The 18,965-nt window shown below is 39.5% G+C and overlaps 1 protein-coding gene across 1 annotated transcript; it reads right to left on the reverse strand.

Moving 5' to 3' along the window:
* Positions 1-57: 57 nt before the first annotated feature.
* Positions 58-16,260, reverse strand: fam20a (FAM20A golgi associated secretory pathway pseudokinase). The gene is made up of 11 exons (XM_034040981.3): positions 15,796-16,260; positions 12,116-12,300; positions 11,751-11,801; positions 9,666-9,744; positions 9,289-9,381; positions 7,219-7,334; positions 6,718-6,898; positions 6,258-6,367; positions 5,999-6,080; positions 5,832-5,891; positions 58-3,788 (listed from the first exon to the last, which is right to left on the reverse strand). Exons 1-11 carry the CDS (start codon positions 16,185-16,187, stop codon positions 3,533-3,535), a joined length of 1,605 nt encoding a protein of 534 aa, XP_033896872.3. The 5' UTR covers positions 16,188-16,260; the 3' UTR covers positions 58-3,532.
* Positions 16,261-18,965: the final 2,705 nt, after the last annotated feature.

Consider the following 18,965-nt stretch of genomic DNA (forward strand, 5'->3'; position numbering starts at 1 on the left):
TTATTTTTTGACATTTTAATGTTTTTTAATTGTTGTATTTTCAAGGGTTGTATACAAACATAGAAGCATCTGTTGTAGCACTTTCTCACTAGGGAGTTACAAGACCAAACCTCAAATTAATACTGCTTCAAACTCCTTCAGAGAACTTAAGGTCGAGAATGTGTGTTTTGGCTTCATAGATTTAATTTTGTGATTCAATTTGCATATATTTTGGGAACAGTGTGTGTTTTAATTTGTGATCACTTTGAGTGCTACAAAGAGTATGAGAAACAAAAATGCCATCAAAAATAACACATTTATGAATATTCTGAAGTGCTTGGTCCTTGACGGCAAGTTGCAAGCCAGTTGTGTTTACAGTGCAAGCTAAATGATTGCATTGTCAGTCCAGTAGATGGCACTGCAATTCAAATGTTCAGTACCAAACTTGCATGGCAGACTTAGTTTAATCATTGGACCTCAGTTTTACATTTCTGTTTATTTTGTTGACAATCTCAATGTTTAATTGTTTTTTGTAATTCTATTTATATGGGAAAGGGGGAAATAAAGAATCAATAAATATAGCACATTTTATTCTGATACACAAGTACACACACTTTCAACATCGTGATGTAACACATTATTCTAGTAGCCTAGCTGTATTTGTGGATGTGTCTCTGTTTTGCTGTCAATTATAGGACATTATCATAAACAAAGGGTTCTTTGTGACTGGTAAACACCGGTGCTCCAACCTCAGTAAGAAGTCTTTAAATTAAATGTCTGACCTAGTTATTTTTGGTTCTGTATACCTCGGAGGCATCTTGCATCAACCATGCATTAAAGGTTTACTTTATGTCTAAGGGAGAGGGACAAAATCCAGCACCATTCAAAAGTTGCAACCAAGTCAATTTAAGTTAACATATTCACAATCTAGAGGTGGTATTAGAGCTATGCACTAGCATAACTTTGGCAACATTGATTTCTAAAATATGACAGCTAGCAAGTGCTGTTTTTTTAAACATTTCATGGGGCGTTTGTTGAGGCTGTAAGGATAGAATAAAGGAAGCAGAAACAAGCTTGTAAGTGGGACAAAGAGAGCCCAGACTTAGAATAGAAGGTGAGTCGATGGCCTGGACTTTGAGACAGGCTTGAAGGGGCCTGGATTTGAAGTTAGGATGGTAAGAGATCCCCGACCGATGAGCCGCCTTTATGTAGGACCCCGGACTTGGTTGAAGGCTGAAGCCTCGAGTATCTGAAAACACATAAAAGGGCTCTGACTCGGCAGAGGCGCCTCTCGGGGCAAAGGAAAGTCTAATGAATCAGGACCTGAAAGGAGAGATATAAAAGGGTTCCCTGACTGATCTGGTGCTGCCCTCGGACGAGGTGAGGCACAGGCCTCTGAAGCCGGGAGCAGAGAGGCATCCCACAGGGAACTTGCAACAAAGAGATATGGGTTATTCTGGGACTCGGCACTGAGAGCGTAAAGTGGGTCACGTCCCGAGGGAAATAGAACAGCCTCCGGTGACGAGGTAAGATTAGCGCATGAGCTGCGACAGGATAGTGTGGCTGGGGGTCCCCTCTGACAGCGGTGACAACCCCCCAGAGCGAGGACGAGGTCGCTGAAGCAGACCTGAGGTTGAGGAAGTGAGACTCACTTGCCCCCCAAAGAATGGGCCCCTGGCTCCCTGCAGAAACCCCACCGTGAGACAAACAACAGGAGACGCGCTAGTACATAACAAAAGAAATAGCTGGAAAAGACCGAAAGGAAAGGACACACGAGACAAACTGGAGAGGTTAAAATAGTGTTAGTGTGGTTTGGTTATGTGATTACCTGCCGCTAAGTGGAGAGGAAAAAAAACCCTTCCTAGAAGGAGAAAACCTCTGGTGGCCCCCACTCTGGGCATGCTGACTAGTCTTTGATGGACTATTACTATGTCGGTATGGGATGAATGGATGTATAAATTGATTATTGCAGAGGATTGGCGCCCCATGTTTTGATTAGACGGAGATTGATGTTGGCTTTGAAAGTAGCTGCTTCGATCCCAACTGAATGAGGGGGGGGGGTTTGGGGGGTTATAAGGTTGGGGAAAAAGGCCGGTTTTGGAGAGGAGCATCCTATGTGTTCGTTAATACGGGATCGATCAGCGGTTTGCTACTATCATGTCTGCTTGGAATGGAATATGACTAGATTTCTGAGGAAGTCAAGCAGAAATGGATACCACAATCCGAGTAATTGGAGGCAAGCTGGAGCGTTGGAAGGTCTGGAGGAGGGCAGTTGCAGATTTAAACTAAAGCAACTTTTGCGTGCTGCAACAGTAAGTAGATCTGAAGAGGGAGCCGAGATCTGCTGTAGTGAGGAGTGATTAAGTAGAGAGTGGGATCTGCTGAACAGGGCAGAGATCTAAGGAAGTAAACGATGGAGTACTGTCAGTAGTGTGCAGAAGCCCAGCTGTAGAGAGCAGAGATCTGTAATAGTGAATGGTGGGCTGCCATCGGTAGTGATACTGGTCTTTGAGTGTTAAGGCGGTTAGATTGAGACGAAGATGGGGCTGCCTTTGGGCAGAGATAAAGAATGCATAGATCTGAGGCCGCTGTAGAACCTGAGAGGATAAAGAATACGTTGCTCTGAGGCTGCTGTGAAACCTATTGATTTGATCAGGAGAGGTCTATGAGTATATTGTCCAGTGCTGGACAGGAGGAGAAGGAGGAGGAGGACAAAACAAAAACACTAGACGGGAAGTGCATAAGATTGTGCTTTAAATAGAGAGTTAATAATGATAGACATTAATTAAGCAACTCCTACGCCCGCCCCCTGAATCTTGCATAAATGCTAACATTTATCAAAGCGGCCACATTTTTTCATCTTTTTTATTATTTGAACAGCTGTAAATTTGAATTGCATTTATTAAGTAAAAAAGGCAAAACATAAGGCTCACAAAACTTTTCAAGTTTTCAAAACAAGATTTCTGGGGACATTATCTTTTGTGAATGACAACTCAGAAGTAACATTTTTCAGTGCAATTTAGAAGGCACAAATAGTGTTGTAATAAAATATCATTTGTTTAGCAGAGCTTTCTGGTTACGTATTAAGGAGGTAGGGTGTCAAGAACCTGTTTTAAATAAATATGAAATTAATTTAGAATGCACTGGGGTTTAAGCATTATAACCCTTGGGAAGTGTTTGAAAAGGTTGGGTTTGCAGGTGGGGTTACCATATGACTCCATGTTCACTGGAAAAGTTCAGACTTTTTACCTCACACCCCAATGCATTCTGGTAAGTGTAGTCCTGCTTCTCTTAAAGAAAAGAAACAAGTAAAACATACTAGAATGTATTACGATAACAACTGAAAAGCCTGAACTGTCCCACTGAACATGGAGTTATACGGTAGCCCTATTTGCAAGGGAGTGTAATAAGGATAAGACTGATTGCAACCACTAAACTGCACCCTTGCCCAAAATTCAAATAAAATATTCTTTAAATTATCCAGTGCTTTTCTTTTCCAGCCATCTTCAAGAGTCTCCTCCTCCTCCTCCTCCTCCTCCTCCTCCTCGGTGTGCTACCTCGCAATTACGTGTCCGTGTTGCTGTGTCTCAGTGATGTCCTCGGCCACCACGTGGGGCTCGCCGTACTTCTTGACGCACTTCTGCACGGCCTTGAGGATGCGCTGCAGCCGGCGGTCGAGCGCGAGAAGGTGCGGCTCAGTCAGTACGGGGGGGAGGTTGTCGCGGAGCAGGGACTCCCGCATCACATCACTGAGTCTGAACTCCGCCTGGGACAGCAGCTTCAAGCGCAGCAGCGTCGACCGCTTGACTCTGCCAGGAGATCAACATTAAGAGTGTCAATAAGAGTCCTTCCAGTCCAGGTCCTCATTGTTTAATAAAACCAATTAAACCTCTGTCCAGGTCCTAAACCACCCCTGGTCTCAATAGCAATAAAGTTCTAGTTTTGTGTATAAATAATTTCCCTTCAAAAGGTGCAATAACCAAAGAATATGTACATTTGTAGGCAAAAGTTTATATACCCCAGTGGAAATGTATAATTTCTATAAATTTCTAGAAAACAAATAATTATAGGAAAAATCTTTTGTAACAAACGTTTTGTTTTTGTAGATAGAAATTGATCTACAATTACTTCAGCAATTTTTTTTGCAAAACTCAAAAAATGCTAATTCAAAAGTATTCATACCCTGACAAGGAAAATAAAATTAATAGCTAGTTGAGGCACCTTTAGCAATAATAACCTCTTTAAAACGATTAGGATATTTGTCAATGAGCTTTTGGCATAAATCATTAGTGATTTTTGATAATTCTTCAATGCAAATTTGTTCCTGTTCATTAAAATTCTGAGGACTCTTGTGCACCAGCCTTCTTCAACTCATACCAAAGATTGCATGCTCTCCACCAGTCTTTCACATTGATGTTGGGTGACTTTATGCCACTCCTGGCGCAAAAATTCAAGCAGCTTGGCTTTGTTTGATGGCTTGTGACCATCCATCTTCCTCTTGATCACATTCCAGAGGTTTTCAATGGGGTTCAGGTCTGGAGATTGGGCCTTGTACTTGGCTTGATTCATGCCAAAGCTGCCCAATTCCAGCCTTGCTGAAGCACCCCCAGATCATCACGATCCTCCACCACATTTCACAGTGGGTGCGAGACACTGTGGCTTGTAGGCCTCTCCAGGTCTCCTTCTAACCATTAGACGACCAGGTGTTGGGCAAAGCTGAAAACTGGACTCATCTGGGGGTGCTTCAGCAAGGCTGGAATCGGGCAGATTTGTCTTTGTGAAGGACGCATGAATCAAGCCAAGTACAAGGTTGTCCTGGAAGAAAACTTGCTTCCTTCTGCTCTGACAATGTTCCCCAACTCTGAGGATTGGTTTTTCCAGCAGGACAATGCTCCATGCCACACAGCCAGGTCAATCGAGGTGTGGATGGAGGACCACCAGATCAAGACCCTGTCATGGCCAGCCCAATCTCCAGACCTGAACCCCATTGAAAATCTCTGGAATGTGATCAAGAGGAAGATGGATGGTCACAAGCCATCAAACAAAGCCGAGCTGCTTGAATTTTTGTGCCAGGAGTGGCATAAAGTCACCCAACATCAATGTGAAAGACTGGTGGAGAGCATGCCAAGATGCATGAAAGCTGTGCTTGAAAATCAGGGTTATTCCACCAAATATTGATTTCTGAACTCTTCCTAAGTTAAAACATTAGTATTGTGTTGTTTAAAAATGAATATGAACTTATTTTCTTTGCATTATTCGAGGTCTGACAACACTGCATCTTTTTTGTTATTTTGACCAGTTGTCATTTTCTGCAAATAAATGCTCTAAATGACAATATTTTTATTTGGAATTTGGGAGAAATGTTGTCAGTAGTTTATAGAATAAAACAAAAATGTTCATTTTACCCAAACACATACCTATAAATAGTAAAACCAGAGAAACTGATAATTTTGCAGTGGTCTCTTAATTCTTTCCAGAGCTGTATATATATATATATATATATATATATATATATATATATATATATATATATATATATATATATATATTCTTACCTAGCATAGCACAGTATTCATACGTATCCCTTACTACTTTCCTGTTGTCTGGATGTTTGTTTTAAAAGAGAGTTTCAGTGTTTCTCTGAAAGGGAAGGGCAAGTGTAGTGCCCTGAAACAGATTTATTTCTGTGTTACCGCCCACTTCTTGGGAGACCCAGACCTCCTTTATCTCCATACCTACCATCTACTCCACATGGAAAGGGGTCATTTTCCCATCCTTTAAATACACCATTGATTTATTTTAGCAGTGCTCTTTATAGTTTAAATATATCCACCACTAAAGACAATACTTACATGCAGCACTGAGTCAGGGGGGCAAGGATAGAGATTTCGTCTCGGGAATGCCTCCCAAACCTGAAATACATTTTAACAGTTCCCATTTAGGAAAGGATGTCTTAACATTTTTATATAGCTTACACCTTGAGTTGGTGACAGCCAGCTTTACAGACACACTGTCTTACCCTCGTGCATTATCAAAATGAAGCAGAAACCCATCATCCCCAAACTTGGTGAAGATCTCATAATGATGTCGGTCCATATTTCCTAAAAGAAAAAGACACAGAAAGACAATTGAATCATTGCTGGAGAATTAGGACTGCTTTATAAAGGCATTACATAACATGTCTCCAGAAGAGGTCTTGGCTATAGCAATGTAAAACTTTGGATTCATTCTAGAGTAAGGTAGGAAGGAATAACAAAAGTTTTCACATTGTTATTTACCTGTTAAGAAGTCAAATATGGCCATGTCAATGATATTCAGCAGTCTGTTGCCAGAGTTGTAAGGGTAGAACTGTTTGACAGTGTCGCAGTAGTGTGGATTCACCTCCCATCTGAAGAAGAAGAATACAGATGCAGTGTTTGCTTACTGCCAGCATTTTATTTATATTGGCTTTGAACGTTGCACACCGTCTGATGGATAGTTTTTTTAAATGAAATGCCCAATCTCATAATATAGTAAATGCCCAATCTCATAATATAGTAATGGGAATTTTGGTGGTTGTCCATAACCTACAGTTATTTTTTTTAAAGTATTTATTACGCAATCTTCCAGTATCCTGGGTAAACAAATTCAAACTAGACCAATGTACAAGGGTTTTTCCCCTGGATAACACAAGGCCATCTGACCAAATTCTTCTTGACTAATAGCGTTTGTTAAGTGTGCAGCTGTGCAAGTCCTTACTCCTCTTTGTTAGCGAAGGTGTAGGACCTAATCCAGGGGTTGGGGATGGAGAGACGGGGAGCGAGGGTCAGCCCTGGCATGTAGGCAGACAGGGAGCCCTCCAGCATATCAGGGTTTCCACACACGGCGTACTCCGTCTTGCACACGTACAGACACTTTGCAAAGAAACACATGTTGTTCGCTGTGAGGAGAAATGGAGAAAGCAGTGCAATTAAATACAGCACACTGATAGCAATCTTTAATGGGTAGATCATGCACACTAAAATTAAATATACACTTCACTTTGTCATCTCTGTCTATACCTTACTGTGTACATTTTCATTTACTGTATCTGTATAATGCATTTCCATATAGTGGTATTTTACAAATATAATTATACATTTAATTAGTTATTCTGCAATAAAATCTGGTTAAGTTTAAAGATTCAGTAGCCCCTCAGATACAGACATTCTTTCTTCACAGGGATTTTTTTGGAATTTATGTCAGCAATGGCCTTCATACCTGGGGATGTGAAGAATACACTCTTCAAGTCTTCACTTCTTGTGGTGTGGAGAATTTCTTTGGTGACATTAATAAACCTCCCAACCACAGGAGGCACTCTGCGGAAGTCTAGGATTCTTCAGGGAAACAACAAACAAATTAGCAAAGGAAGGAACCTCCCCCTCCCTCACTTAAGTCTTCTCCAGTGTAATATGGGACTTGATGGTTCAGGGCAACTTTAGACCTGTCTTATACCTAATCCATGATTAGTTTGAGGATGTATTTTCTTGTCAGGTGGCGGTGATGTATATACTTATTAGTGTTGGTGAATTAAAAGTACTGGTATGTACTAGTAAAGTAGCAAAACAGCTGGTAGGTGGTCTAAATAACTCAAATGCTGCCTCTGGAAATTGTTGCCCTGGAACATATCTGACTATTTCTGTTAAGAACGGCCATTTTAAGGCTGTGTACAGTATGAGTTTAGCATAGTACATTCAGCATGATTTTTAGAAACATATTGAGAATTATACCTATTATTATTTGTTTATTTAGCAGACGCCTTTATCCAAGGCAACTTACAGAGACTAGGGTTTGTGAACTATGCATCAGCTGCAGAGTCACTTACAATTACATCTCACCTGAAAGACGGAGCACAAGGAGGTTAAGTGACTTGTTCAGGATCACACAATGAGTCAGTGGCTGAGGTGGGATTTGAACAGGGGACCTCGTGGTTACAAGCCCTTTTCTTTAACCACTGAACCACACAGCCTCCTATCTACTTTCATCATAGTTTCGTCTGTTCCAGGCTAATTATATTATTGCAGATTCTTAATTTCTTTTGCAGAAGACTCCCAAAGGATCTCTATCCAACAAAAAAGTTGAAGCCAATTATGTTTCGGTTAGCAGTTACGAGTATATATAAAAAGTTACATTCTTAATTCTTAATAGACTGTGTTGTTCATTAGTAATAACTTTTGCCTTGTAAAAAAACATTATTAGCAGAGGTGCTGGACTGTATTTGTTGGGGTTCACTTTTATCACTTATAAAAATGTAATAAAAACTGCTTCCAGAAGTGGTGGTTCATAAATGGATACAGCTGGTCATTCTATTCGGCCAAAATGCTGCCTACAGTACTGTATCACATGTCCTGCTGAAGTGACATGTACTTACTTCCTACATTAATAGCAAAATGAATGTCAAACAGGCAAAATGTCCTACAGGTCTCAATAGAACCCATTTTTCAATCAGCAGAGGTTTTACTGAAAAGACTAACAGTGTCAGGAGGAGGGCAGGTTTATTTGTTTCCAAAGGCGTAATTAAAACAGTAAAACAAAATAATGGAAATCCAATAAAAAGAAAAAAATAGAGGGGAGTTGCAATTGATACTACAGTAGGCACACAGTTAAAAACACAATGGCAAGAAGGAATCAGGAAGCCCAAATACTCAAGAGGGCTGTGGCAACAACAGTGAAAGCCGTCATATTTTGTGCTCTGATTGAGGATTCTGTAAGCTCTGTGGGTATGCCTTATGCTGGCTGCAATAAGGATACTAATCTTTATCCCAAATGTAATTATTCCAACCGCAAGCGACTACTTATTCAATATAAAGACTTTGGTTTTCCTATTTGTTTTCTCTAAGTCTCTGTATCGCATCTTGGTAAAGAAAATGTTTGTATGACTGAATGAATCATAGCGTTTTACAGGTGTTCATAGTCGTGTTAATCACGTAATATTAAGAAATATGCCATTCAAAAATAGCTGCTGGCCTTAGTTAATGGTATGTGGAGTCAGTGTAAGGCTAATTTAAGGTATATTCAAGATTTAATTGAGAACTTACACAGACAGTGGCCCATTATACCAGTGATCTGGTTATAAATCAAACTCTTAACTACGACTCCCAGCTAAAGCATTATAAATGGGAAGCACAGTAATCATGCAAATGTCATTTATAACAAAATTGATAAAGATGATCGATTGTCTCTACAGTACTACTATATATCTTTAAATGTAGAAAAGGACGAGACACTGACAGACAGAAGAAAGCAGAGCAGACCATGGGTTTATACACTTTAGGTAAACCAAGTCTTTACCTGTCCAAATGGAAAGCTGCTATTTCAGCGTTGTGTCTTTGGAAGTCGATGAAATAGAAAAAGTCTTCTGGTGTTTCTTCATCTCTTTCCTGTCTGGGAGAAAAATGGTTGATGTAAAAATGTTTTAGAGTGAGGATATTTAAGCTAACACAAAATGTATCTCATCCAAGGTGTAGGAATTCATAATTCAGTTAAACCTTGGAGACGAATATAATTGCACGTACAGCATTTCTCAAGGATGTGCTTTTGTTCTAAGCATTCATTTTAAATTGTGTTCATGTATTGCAATGGAATGATACGCCGCTAATAACCTCAACACATTGACACACTGGCCCATTGACAGCACCCAAGAAAGCAGGAAGAACCTACAGACTCACCTCATGGGTTTGAACATGGCCTTGCCAAAGTCCTGGAACTTCAGAGATAGCTTCAAGTGATGCCCACTGGGCTTTACAACTAGGAGGGGCCAAAATAAATGAAATCTCACAGTCAGTCCATGCAAAAATGGGTAAACATGTTTAACTTTGTTTTGTTACTAAAAAATACTTGACAAATGTTTCTCCAAGAAGTCTTTCTCAGTGTCTTTAATGTTGAAATTAATTTTGTGTCACATTCCTATACCCCTGGGTTTGATCTCTACCCTCAGGTGATATAGGTGTGAATAGGTCAATTATCACTAAGGGCTATTTGTCACATACACAGAGAGGGGGAAGTGTAGAATTTAGTAAAGTTAGAAAATGTGTCAGCCTGTGAAATTAAGTAAAGTGTGAAAATGTTATGAGCAAGAGAAGGGTAGAAGATAAATGAGTAAGAGAAAGAATAAAGTTGAATGAGATGTGTGCATTGCTGATGATCAATGGAAGAAATATTTTCTAGTACAATGATGTTATTTTGTTTATTCCAGAACTGCTGTACAGTATATTTTCATACATAGGGTACTGAGCCTCCTTACCTCCAGGCCTTGCTGACTACTGTACCTATGTATCCACTTTGAGAAACCCAAGGCTGACTTCTGTACCTACATGTCCAGCCACTCTCTGAGAGACCCAAGACTGACTTCTGTACCTACATGTCCAGCCACTCTCTAAGAGACCCAAGGGTGACTTCTGTACCAACGTGTCCAGCCACCCTGAGAAACCCAAGGCTGACTTCTGTACTTACGTGTCCAGCCACTCTCTGAGAAACCCAAGGCTGACTTCTGTACCTACGTGTCCAGCCACTCTCTGAGAGACCCAAGGCTGACTTCTGTACCTACGTGTCCAGCCACCCTGAGAAACCCAAGGCTGACTTCTGTACCTACGTGTCCAGCCACTCTCTGAGAAACCCAAGGCTGCTTCTTGAAAGTGCATGCAAGGCCCTCAGTTTGTTATGGTCCCTGTTAATGGAATTCCTGTTGACATCAGGAATGCCAGCATCTTTGAATCTTTTAAGTCTTGATTAAAAACAGATTTTGTGTGCATTTTTGTAGCTGGATTAGGTTAACCACCAGCTCTTTTAATATTTTCTTAATGAAGTTGTGCAAGTTGGGCACAAAGGGTGCTATATAAAAGTGCATATAGTCAAAAAACAATATATTCCTTTTTGCAAAGTTATGTGCATTTACACATGGACAGTATACTGAACTGCAATGCATACTGGTGTACCATCAACATTCTAACCTTATAGTAGGAAGATCAAAAGTAAAACACTATTTAGGGAACTGAATGTGCTTATCTACAATTGAGAGGGATTTAGTTTGCCTTGCATGCTTCTGTTACGTGTTGAAGCTGCTAGCTGCTGTTTTAAAAGGACACACTGCTGATGATGGTCAAAGCTTCAGCTGGAAAGGAAAGCCACAGGCACCAGACTTGAGCTGTCTCTAATAGATTTGTCATCTCAGCTGTTTACCAGCTCATGGTTTTCATAGAATATTTGAGGAGAACATCAAAAGTACTGAAATAAAATCCAAGTAACACATATGGCTGATCAGTGGTTAAAGCTGTTTTTCAAAACAACATAAAAACAGTCCACAAATCCGCCTGGTTTTATAATCTAGTGTGACTGGGGTTTCGTCAGGGTGAACTGTCAGGCTTGGAAGATCTTTGTGTGCTTCATTCTCATAACCATGTTGCCGATGTTGCAGTGTGGGGTGTTTTTGTACAATGCATGTTTATGGGCTGATGAGCGGGCTGAGAGATCATGGGAAAGTCTTCTTTACAATGAGGGACATGCACCAGACCAAACTCATTGGAGAAAACATGAGGCTGTATTGTCTATCAAACTAATCAAAACAGTCTGATTTTTGAAGGACTTAATATACTAGATTTTTTTTAATTAAATGTATTTACTTATTATTTTAAAACAAATTATCCCATTAAAACTAATCAAGGTGTATTTGTGTGTATGAAAATATGTGTAAATGAATTCCCCAAACCCCTTTATTAAGATAATGTGTATTATTTACAACAAAGAAATGTCATTACCTTGAGTGCAGTCACATATCCCTTTGAGTATTTTCTCATCCTGAGTATAATCTGCAAAAGAAAGCAGTCCTGCTTTACTTTCCTGTTAACATGTTTATCTAAAGCTAACTACTGCTATAAATCAAATGCATTTTTCTTACTAGATAATAGCTGTGTCTTTTATACTGTCTGCTAAAATCTGATTTTGGTAACCTGTATTACACACACACACAAGTTACAAAACATGACAAAGAATTACCAGATCAAAGATTAAGGGGTTTCCTTGAAAACCTGATTTCACACTCTTTTGGATTCAACTCATTTTGCTTAATTTTATCAAGGATTATAAGGATTAAACTGCAGTTGAATTTGGTTTAATGTCTTACCTGCATTTATTATATCTATTTTTCCCATGTCTTTTAGCAGCTGATCGATGTTGGGATCATCCCTGGAGTACAGTGCGTACCGGTTTATACCCATGTGGAACTTTACCCAGCTAGACTCGGGTTCAAAAGAGACAACTTGCACTGTAGCAGAAATATTGGCTGCTGTGTTGTAGTATCTCTGATGTCTGTAAAAAATGTTAAATGAAATTCAATTTAGTTAAATGGATGAAACAAGGCTTTAAAATCAATTAGCATGAGAAACATTTTCATTAGCTGAAGATATAATCTTCATCCTATCTCCAAACAGCCGCCAGAGTGATTGAAAGTGTTCAAAATAGATTCAAAATAGTAAGAAAAGTTTCTGCCTAGCATTCATTGCATTAAATCATTTACAACTTCCCTGTGAAAGTTACATACAGTGCCACAATCTAATACATGAACAGCTTCTTTTCTTGGAACACTTGCTAAAATGTTTTGTAAGAGTCTGGGGGTTACAATATATGTTGTTTTAAATTAATTTCTTTTAGCATTTTGTCATTGATGCCAGCCTGGCCCTGGATCTGTTATCAATCAAAAACAGACAACCAAGCTTTCCCCCAATCAGAACCTGAGAATGTGCTTCTGTGGGCGGAGTGTAAGTGACATAATGCTCTGTGTCAGCCAATGGTGTTGCTAATTCCTGCAAAATGGCACCTTGTCCAATACATCCTGAAAATGTACTTTTTAGTTTATTTGATATGAAGGAATTAATAATCTCCAAGAGATTGGTAGATAAGTTTATCCTGTCTGAATGCTTCCTTTATTTCGACATTCAAAAGGAATACAGTACCGTATTCAGAGTGGCTACAACACACATCTTATTCCAGTAAGTAGCTCACACAATGTTGCATTCTTTAGTTGGTGTGGTATTTGATTGTAGGTTACAGCAAGTCTAGGCAGCAAACGTGATTACATATTGACAGGACCCAATACCACAGACTGCATGAAATCCACTTCTGCTGCAACACGTTTATTATTTAATCCAATTAACAGCCACGCAATGAGTCAGATAATGACCAGGTGCTCCTACTTCAACACGTTTTCACAAGCAGGAATGCTGTTTGTGTGCCCAATTTTATACACGGCCGACTGTCAGAAAAGACTAAACTCAACATGAAAAGGATTACGTGGCGTCAGAGAGAATAATGTACATTCCACTACCAACCAACCTTCTTCCCTTAGCAGAATTCAAAATAAAGACTGTGCATATAGTCAGTACCTTGGTATAATTGCTATAATCATACCAATTATAGAAGACCCACCAAGACAAACATCCATATTTAAGCTATATAAGCATCTGTGTTGCTTGGTGGCTTGCTACAGAGCTTTTCCTCATAGCTTAACTGGTTAAAGTAGTTGCAACATCCCAGACAGGCAGTAGATTCGGAAGGTTTGATACACTTCAAAATATAGGTATGCCTACATAAAGTTCACTGAAGTTACTATTTACTAATATTTACTACATGTAGTTGTCACACATATCTGTGATTGCGAGGGCGGAACGCTCTACATTCGCAGCATGCATTTAACAAAGTTATTTTTCCCAAATAGTAACAGGATGGAGGCTAGGGAGCATCTTAACCACAATGCAAAAGAGCCTGGCTCATCAGCATTTGTGGTGTTAGAGCTTTTAACCTCATGTCATCACATCGACGAGGGACAGAATCCATGCCGGCAGTGCATCACGCAACACTGCCTGTTACACACAATCATATAATTTTTTATAAGAACAAACATTAAATAATGGCACAAAAGTGTAAGGGCGGTATAATGTACCTGAATTTTAAAGTGAAACTTTTTGGAAAAGAGAGCTTACTAATGTAATAACCTAACTTTATTTATTGTCCCTTTGACTTATGAAAATAATGGGCAATAGCTAGATATTCTGGCCGCTGTGTGAACCTCTCAGAATGGCAAATTGATCTGCGTCTGTCTCGGTATGTGATTTGGTATGTGCAAAAATCTTCCATGGTCTCTAGACCTTGAACAAGTTTAAATTGCTTTTCTGTGAAATGGTTTAGTGCCAGCAAGCACTACAGGAAAAAACTAAACAAAAACACAAGCCAACAAAACTGTGTTGTCCTTGTTTCTCTCAGGAGTTCTAGGGCAATTAGTTCTAGGGTGGTCCAGTGGTTAAAGAAAAGGGCTTGTAACCAGGAGGTCCCCGGTTCAAATCCCACCTCAGCCACTGACACATTGTGGACCCTGAGTAAATCACTTAACCTCCTTGTGCTCTGTCTTTCGGGTGAGACGTAATTGTAAGTGACTCTGCAGCTGATGCATCGTTCACACACCCTAGTCTCTGTAAGTCGCCTTGGATAAAGGCGTCTGATAAATAAATAATAATAATTACTGAAAAAGGCCAGATTACATGGCGGGAGTCAACAGGCCTCATTAACTTCTGATTGCAGTATTACACTTGAAAAGCAACATAACATATATGTATTCAGAACATTTGTCACAAACCAGAAGTCAGAGACATGAATACCTTTTCTTTTATTGAGATCTATTTAAAAAAAATGAAGGTGTTATGAATGCTACATAGTGCCTGATTCAAATACAATGTTACCAAAAACCCCATCCGTTAGAAAGTGACTGTGTGAATCCTATTTTGCGTCAGCTATTGGCATTATTAAGCTGACAATAAAGTGTCTCTTTTATAAAATATCTCGTAAAACTTTGTTCCAGCTAAATTGGCAAATGAATTGAAATGGGAGATATCTAGGTTGCTTCGTTCCAGAAGGCACACATGCTGTACAGTATGTTCCTTTCAGCTGTATATTATTACAACCAGAAAATGCTATTGAAGATTTCAAATGATAAAATGACACAGTACACCTTCACAAGAATCGCAGGAATCTGTCTGAATGTGTGTTATGGCCAGGGATACAGTGTCTGAGGGGATCTGATTTAAATAGCTGACTGTAGCAAAGGAATGAAAAAAAGAGCTAAAAACAAATAAGGTTTAACCATGCTGGGAAAGCTTATTAATCATGTGGCACGTTGAAACAAAACATCCATTTTACTGGCTTTTAACTATTAATTTTTAATCATCCACAATTCTGGACACAGTATTCTATACACTAAGCCACTTACCCCCCAGTTATCTAGATCATTTCTGACTGTTTGCCGGAAATGTCGAACTTTGTGACTCATTTGGCATTTAGCCACATTGCTAACATTGTGGAATTAGACATTTTTCTAATAGTTTCCAGTTTTCTGATGAATGGTAATCCACTGATTAATGCAGCAAATACTGCTGTCAGTAAAGCCATCCATCATCTCCATCATCTGCCCTGAAATGCACCAGCACTATCTGGCTAGCATTCTTATTCTGCTATGATTTATAGCCAGCATTTGCAAAGTTTCCTCAATGCCACATAGGTATTCATATTTTGATTTATAAAGGTTTTTCATCTTTCTTACCAGCAGTTCTTGGTTGCTGAACAATTTAAGAGGAACTGCACACCAAGATTTGTTGGCTAGTATGGGATTAATAGAGCAAGTTTAAGAGGGGTGGTGAGATAGTTTACAGGGGCACATTTCTCACATATTACTGCTAACAACCCCTTAACATAAGAAATGCACTAGTATCTACTGAATGTGTAGAAATCTTAGAAAATAGAAACAACAGCCCCTACCTGTTCCATCTTGAGACTTTCCTTATATAATAGTTCAGAGTTTCTTCTCTCTGAAGCAAATACTCCTCAGGTCTCAGATCCGGAGTCTGTATATTATACAGAGGGTGGGAGAAAAGCCTCTGGAGTTGTGATCCAGTAGCTCCAGTTTGTGTTTGAGCAGACAGCAGAGTCCCAGCTTCACTCATAATGGGAAGGCTGGTGTCAGTGGACGGGTTCTGCCAGTAATCCCTGCTGCTGCTGTTACTCTCACCAGTGTTCTTGAAGTCCTGACAAGTGCAGTCGTTGTTAAAATACTTCTCTTGCACTTTGGGGAGGATGTTAAAGTAGAGATCAGCAATGAAAACTGTAGCTAGGATCAGAGTCACAACAAGCCTGTCCCTTCTCATCCACATGATTCCAGGAGACTGCTGCTGGAGGTTCCGGGTCCTCCCTTCACTAGCATTCCCGTTCTGCTCGCCAGCATTGCTGTCCTGCCTGGTAAAAGCAGCAGCAGTTTCTTTCTCCTAGGCAACATTCCAGCTGCACCTTCCCACTTTCAGATAGCCGCAGCCCCCAGTGACATCAGCAAAATCAATCAACGGAGTAACAATAAAATCTGGGAGAGATCTAGTTGTGTTAGAAAAAAATACAAAACCAAGGAGGGGGGGGGGGGGATATATTCCGTTTTTGTTCACATTAATCAAATAACGTTATAGTTTAAGGTCTCCTATAGAGTACTTTCTCAAAGGGGTTAATTTTTTTCCGCACTAAACCTTCCATTCTTCTAATGATGTAGTGCGTGTTGTATGCACAGCTTTGCGTTTTGTTTTTATTTTAGGCTCTGTTAAGAGAAGCTCCTTGAAATTTTTTGCAACCGTAAATTACCAGACTTGCTGCAAGCCTAGCTACGCTCATTTTGTCTTTGATTGATCTAAATGTTAATAAAATCATGTTTTAAAATCAAGAATATATAATAGCGCAGTAATTTTCATGAGCCCAACATTTTTTTTTGTTGCAGTGATACATGAAAAAACAACTTAGATGCATTTTTTAAATAAACTGGAAACATCAAAGATGAATCTGGAATCGTTCTATAATGTGTAATTGTGTTGGGGATTGGATGGAACATCAAAGAAAATCTCAAACCGATTACAGTTTCACTGTCTGGAATGTTTCACGGATCTTCTGGGTTCATTTGGGCTAAATTAATACTTTGTTGAAGCAGGTTAATTCACTTTGTCCTTTTATTCTGTTATTGTTATTTGTTTATTTAGCAGACGCATTTGTCCAAGCCGATTTACAGGGACTAGGGTGTGTGAACTATGCATCAGCTGCAGAGTCACTTACAATTACGTCTCACCCGAAAGACGGAGCACAAGGAGGTTAAGTGACTTGCTCAGGATCACACAATGAGCCAGTGGCTGAGGAGGGATTTGAACCGGGGACCTCCTGGTTACAAGCCATTTTCTTTAACCACTGGACCACACTGCCTCCGCTACAAAGACTATTGACTTTCCAGGTCAAAGGCCAATAACAGGTATCTTCTGAAATTCAGTGTTGCTGCCTGGTTTTGATCCTGTTCACTATACCCAAGTTCTGAGTCCCAAACCAAACCTGAAATTTTGCTTGTTACCATTCTCCCATTAATTAACCCTGCATAAAGTTTAAGGTGACTGTTTTGTTGTATATTAAATGGTCTTTAAACTATGTAGCATGATTAGACTTACAGATCTGTCTTGTGCATTATTTCTGCCTGCTATATCTTACCTCCATCCCTGGGTTGGAATGATCTTTCGCTTGTCCAGGCCATTTTATACTCAGGGAGAAAGATTTTTTAAGGCTGAACCGTACAAGTTGATAAAACCTATAAAAGACATTTATACTCAAGACAGACTTTTAAATAAGCAGTACAAAAATGAAATGGCCTGGATCAAAGTACACATGGATAATTGACTTTTTATCTCCCCACATCAAAATCAGACAAGGAGTTCCCACAAGCAATGTCAATACTTGCCCACCAGGTGGTGCCAAGCGCTATATTACTTTTTTTTTTTTTTTTTTTACTGAAGTATTTGGTATATTACTAGCGGCATTGACTAGAATAATATGCTGGTAACAGCAGAAAGCTTTCTGAAAAACAAAAGCATTTGCTGACAAAATAAAAAATTAAAAAACTAGGTTGTGTGGCATTGCTCCTGGCTATGCTTTCCTTGCAGGAAACAGTAAACCCTCATTAAAACACTGAGAGCATCATATCCTCATCCCTAAGCAAAACATGCTTATCTGTATTGCAGTTATTAAATGCTAACACTGTTAAAAAGGCCATAACATCTGTCATCTTTTTATCTGACTTAACACTGTTCTCATTTAACTATCAGAGAGAAAAAGCCAACTGTAGTTCTGTGGGTGTGTGCACAATATATGTTGTATGATACATGCTGAACTTCCACAGAAGACTTAACTTTTAAATGATTACTGGTGTAATAACAGAAATGCGCCTTCATCTATTGTGCAGGCATCCCAGAACTGAATATCTTATAAATCGAACCACCCGTTAGATTTACTAACGTCAGTGAAATCATTTAAATAATATATATATATTTTTTAATTTTATTTTGTATACCCAATTATTTTCTCCCCAATTCCGGGATGTCCAATTATTTTTCTCTCCTTGCCGTAGCAATTCCCCACACAGCTCAGGAGATCTGAAGGTTCAGTGGATGTCATCTGAACCCACGACCGAGCCAGACCGAGCCGTTTTTTGTCAGCGAGCTACCGGCCTCTGGAGGACAAAGGTGTCCGCTCTGAGCTAAAACATTTTTAAACTGGTTAGATTAAACAATACAATTTGTCTGAATACTTTAAATTATATGGTAGTTTTAAACACAAAACTCCACTATGATATAAAATGTATTCCTAGAGATAAGGAAACATTACAAGTTTATAATCACACCATATTCTATACTGTTGGTCCAGTGGTTAAAGAAAAGTAACCCGGAGGACCCTGGTTCAAATCCCACCTCAGCCACTGACTCATTGTGTGAACCTGAGCAAGTCACTTAACCTCCTTGCGCTCCGTCTTTCGGGTGAGATGTAATTGTAAGTGACTCTGCAGCTGATGCATAGTTCACACACCCTAGTCTCTGTAAGTCGCCTTGGATAAAGGCGTCTGCTAAATAAACAAATAATAA

The sequence above is a fragment of the Acipenser ruthenus genome, chromosome 19 (assembly GCF_902713425.1).
Source record: "Acipenser ruthenus chromosome 19, fAciRut3.2 maternal haplotype, whole genome shotgun sequence".
NCBI lineage: Eukaryota > Metazoa > Chordata > Actinopteri > Acipenseriformes > Acipenseridae > Acipenser > Acipenser ruthenus.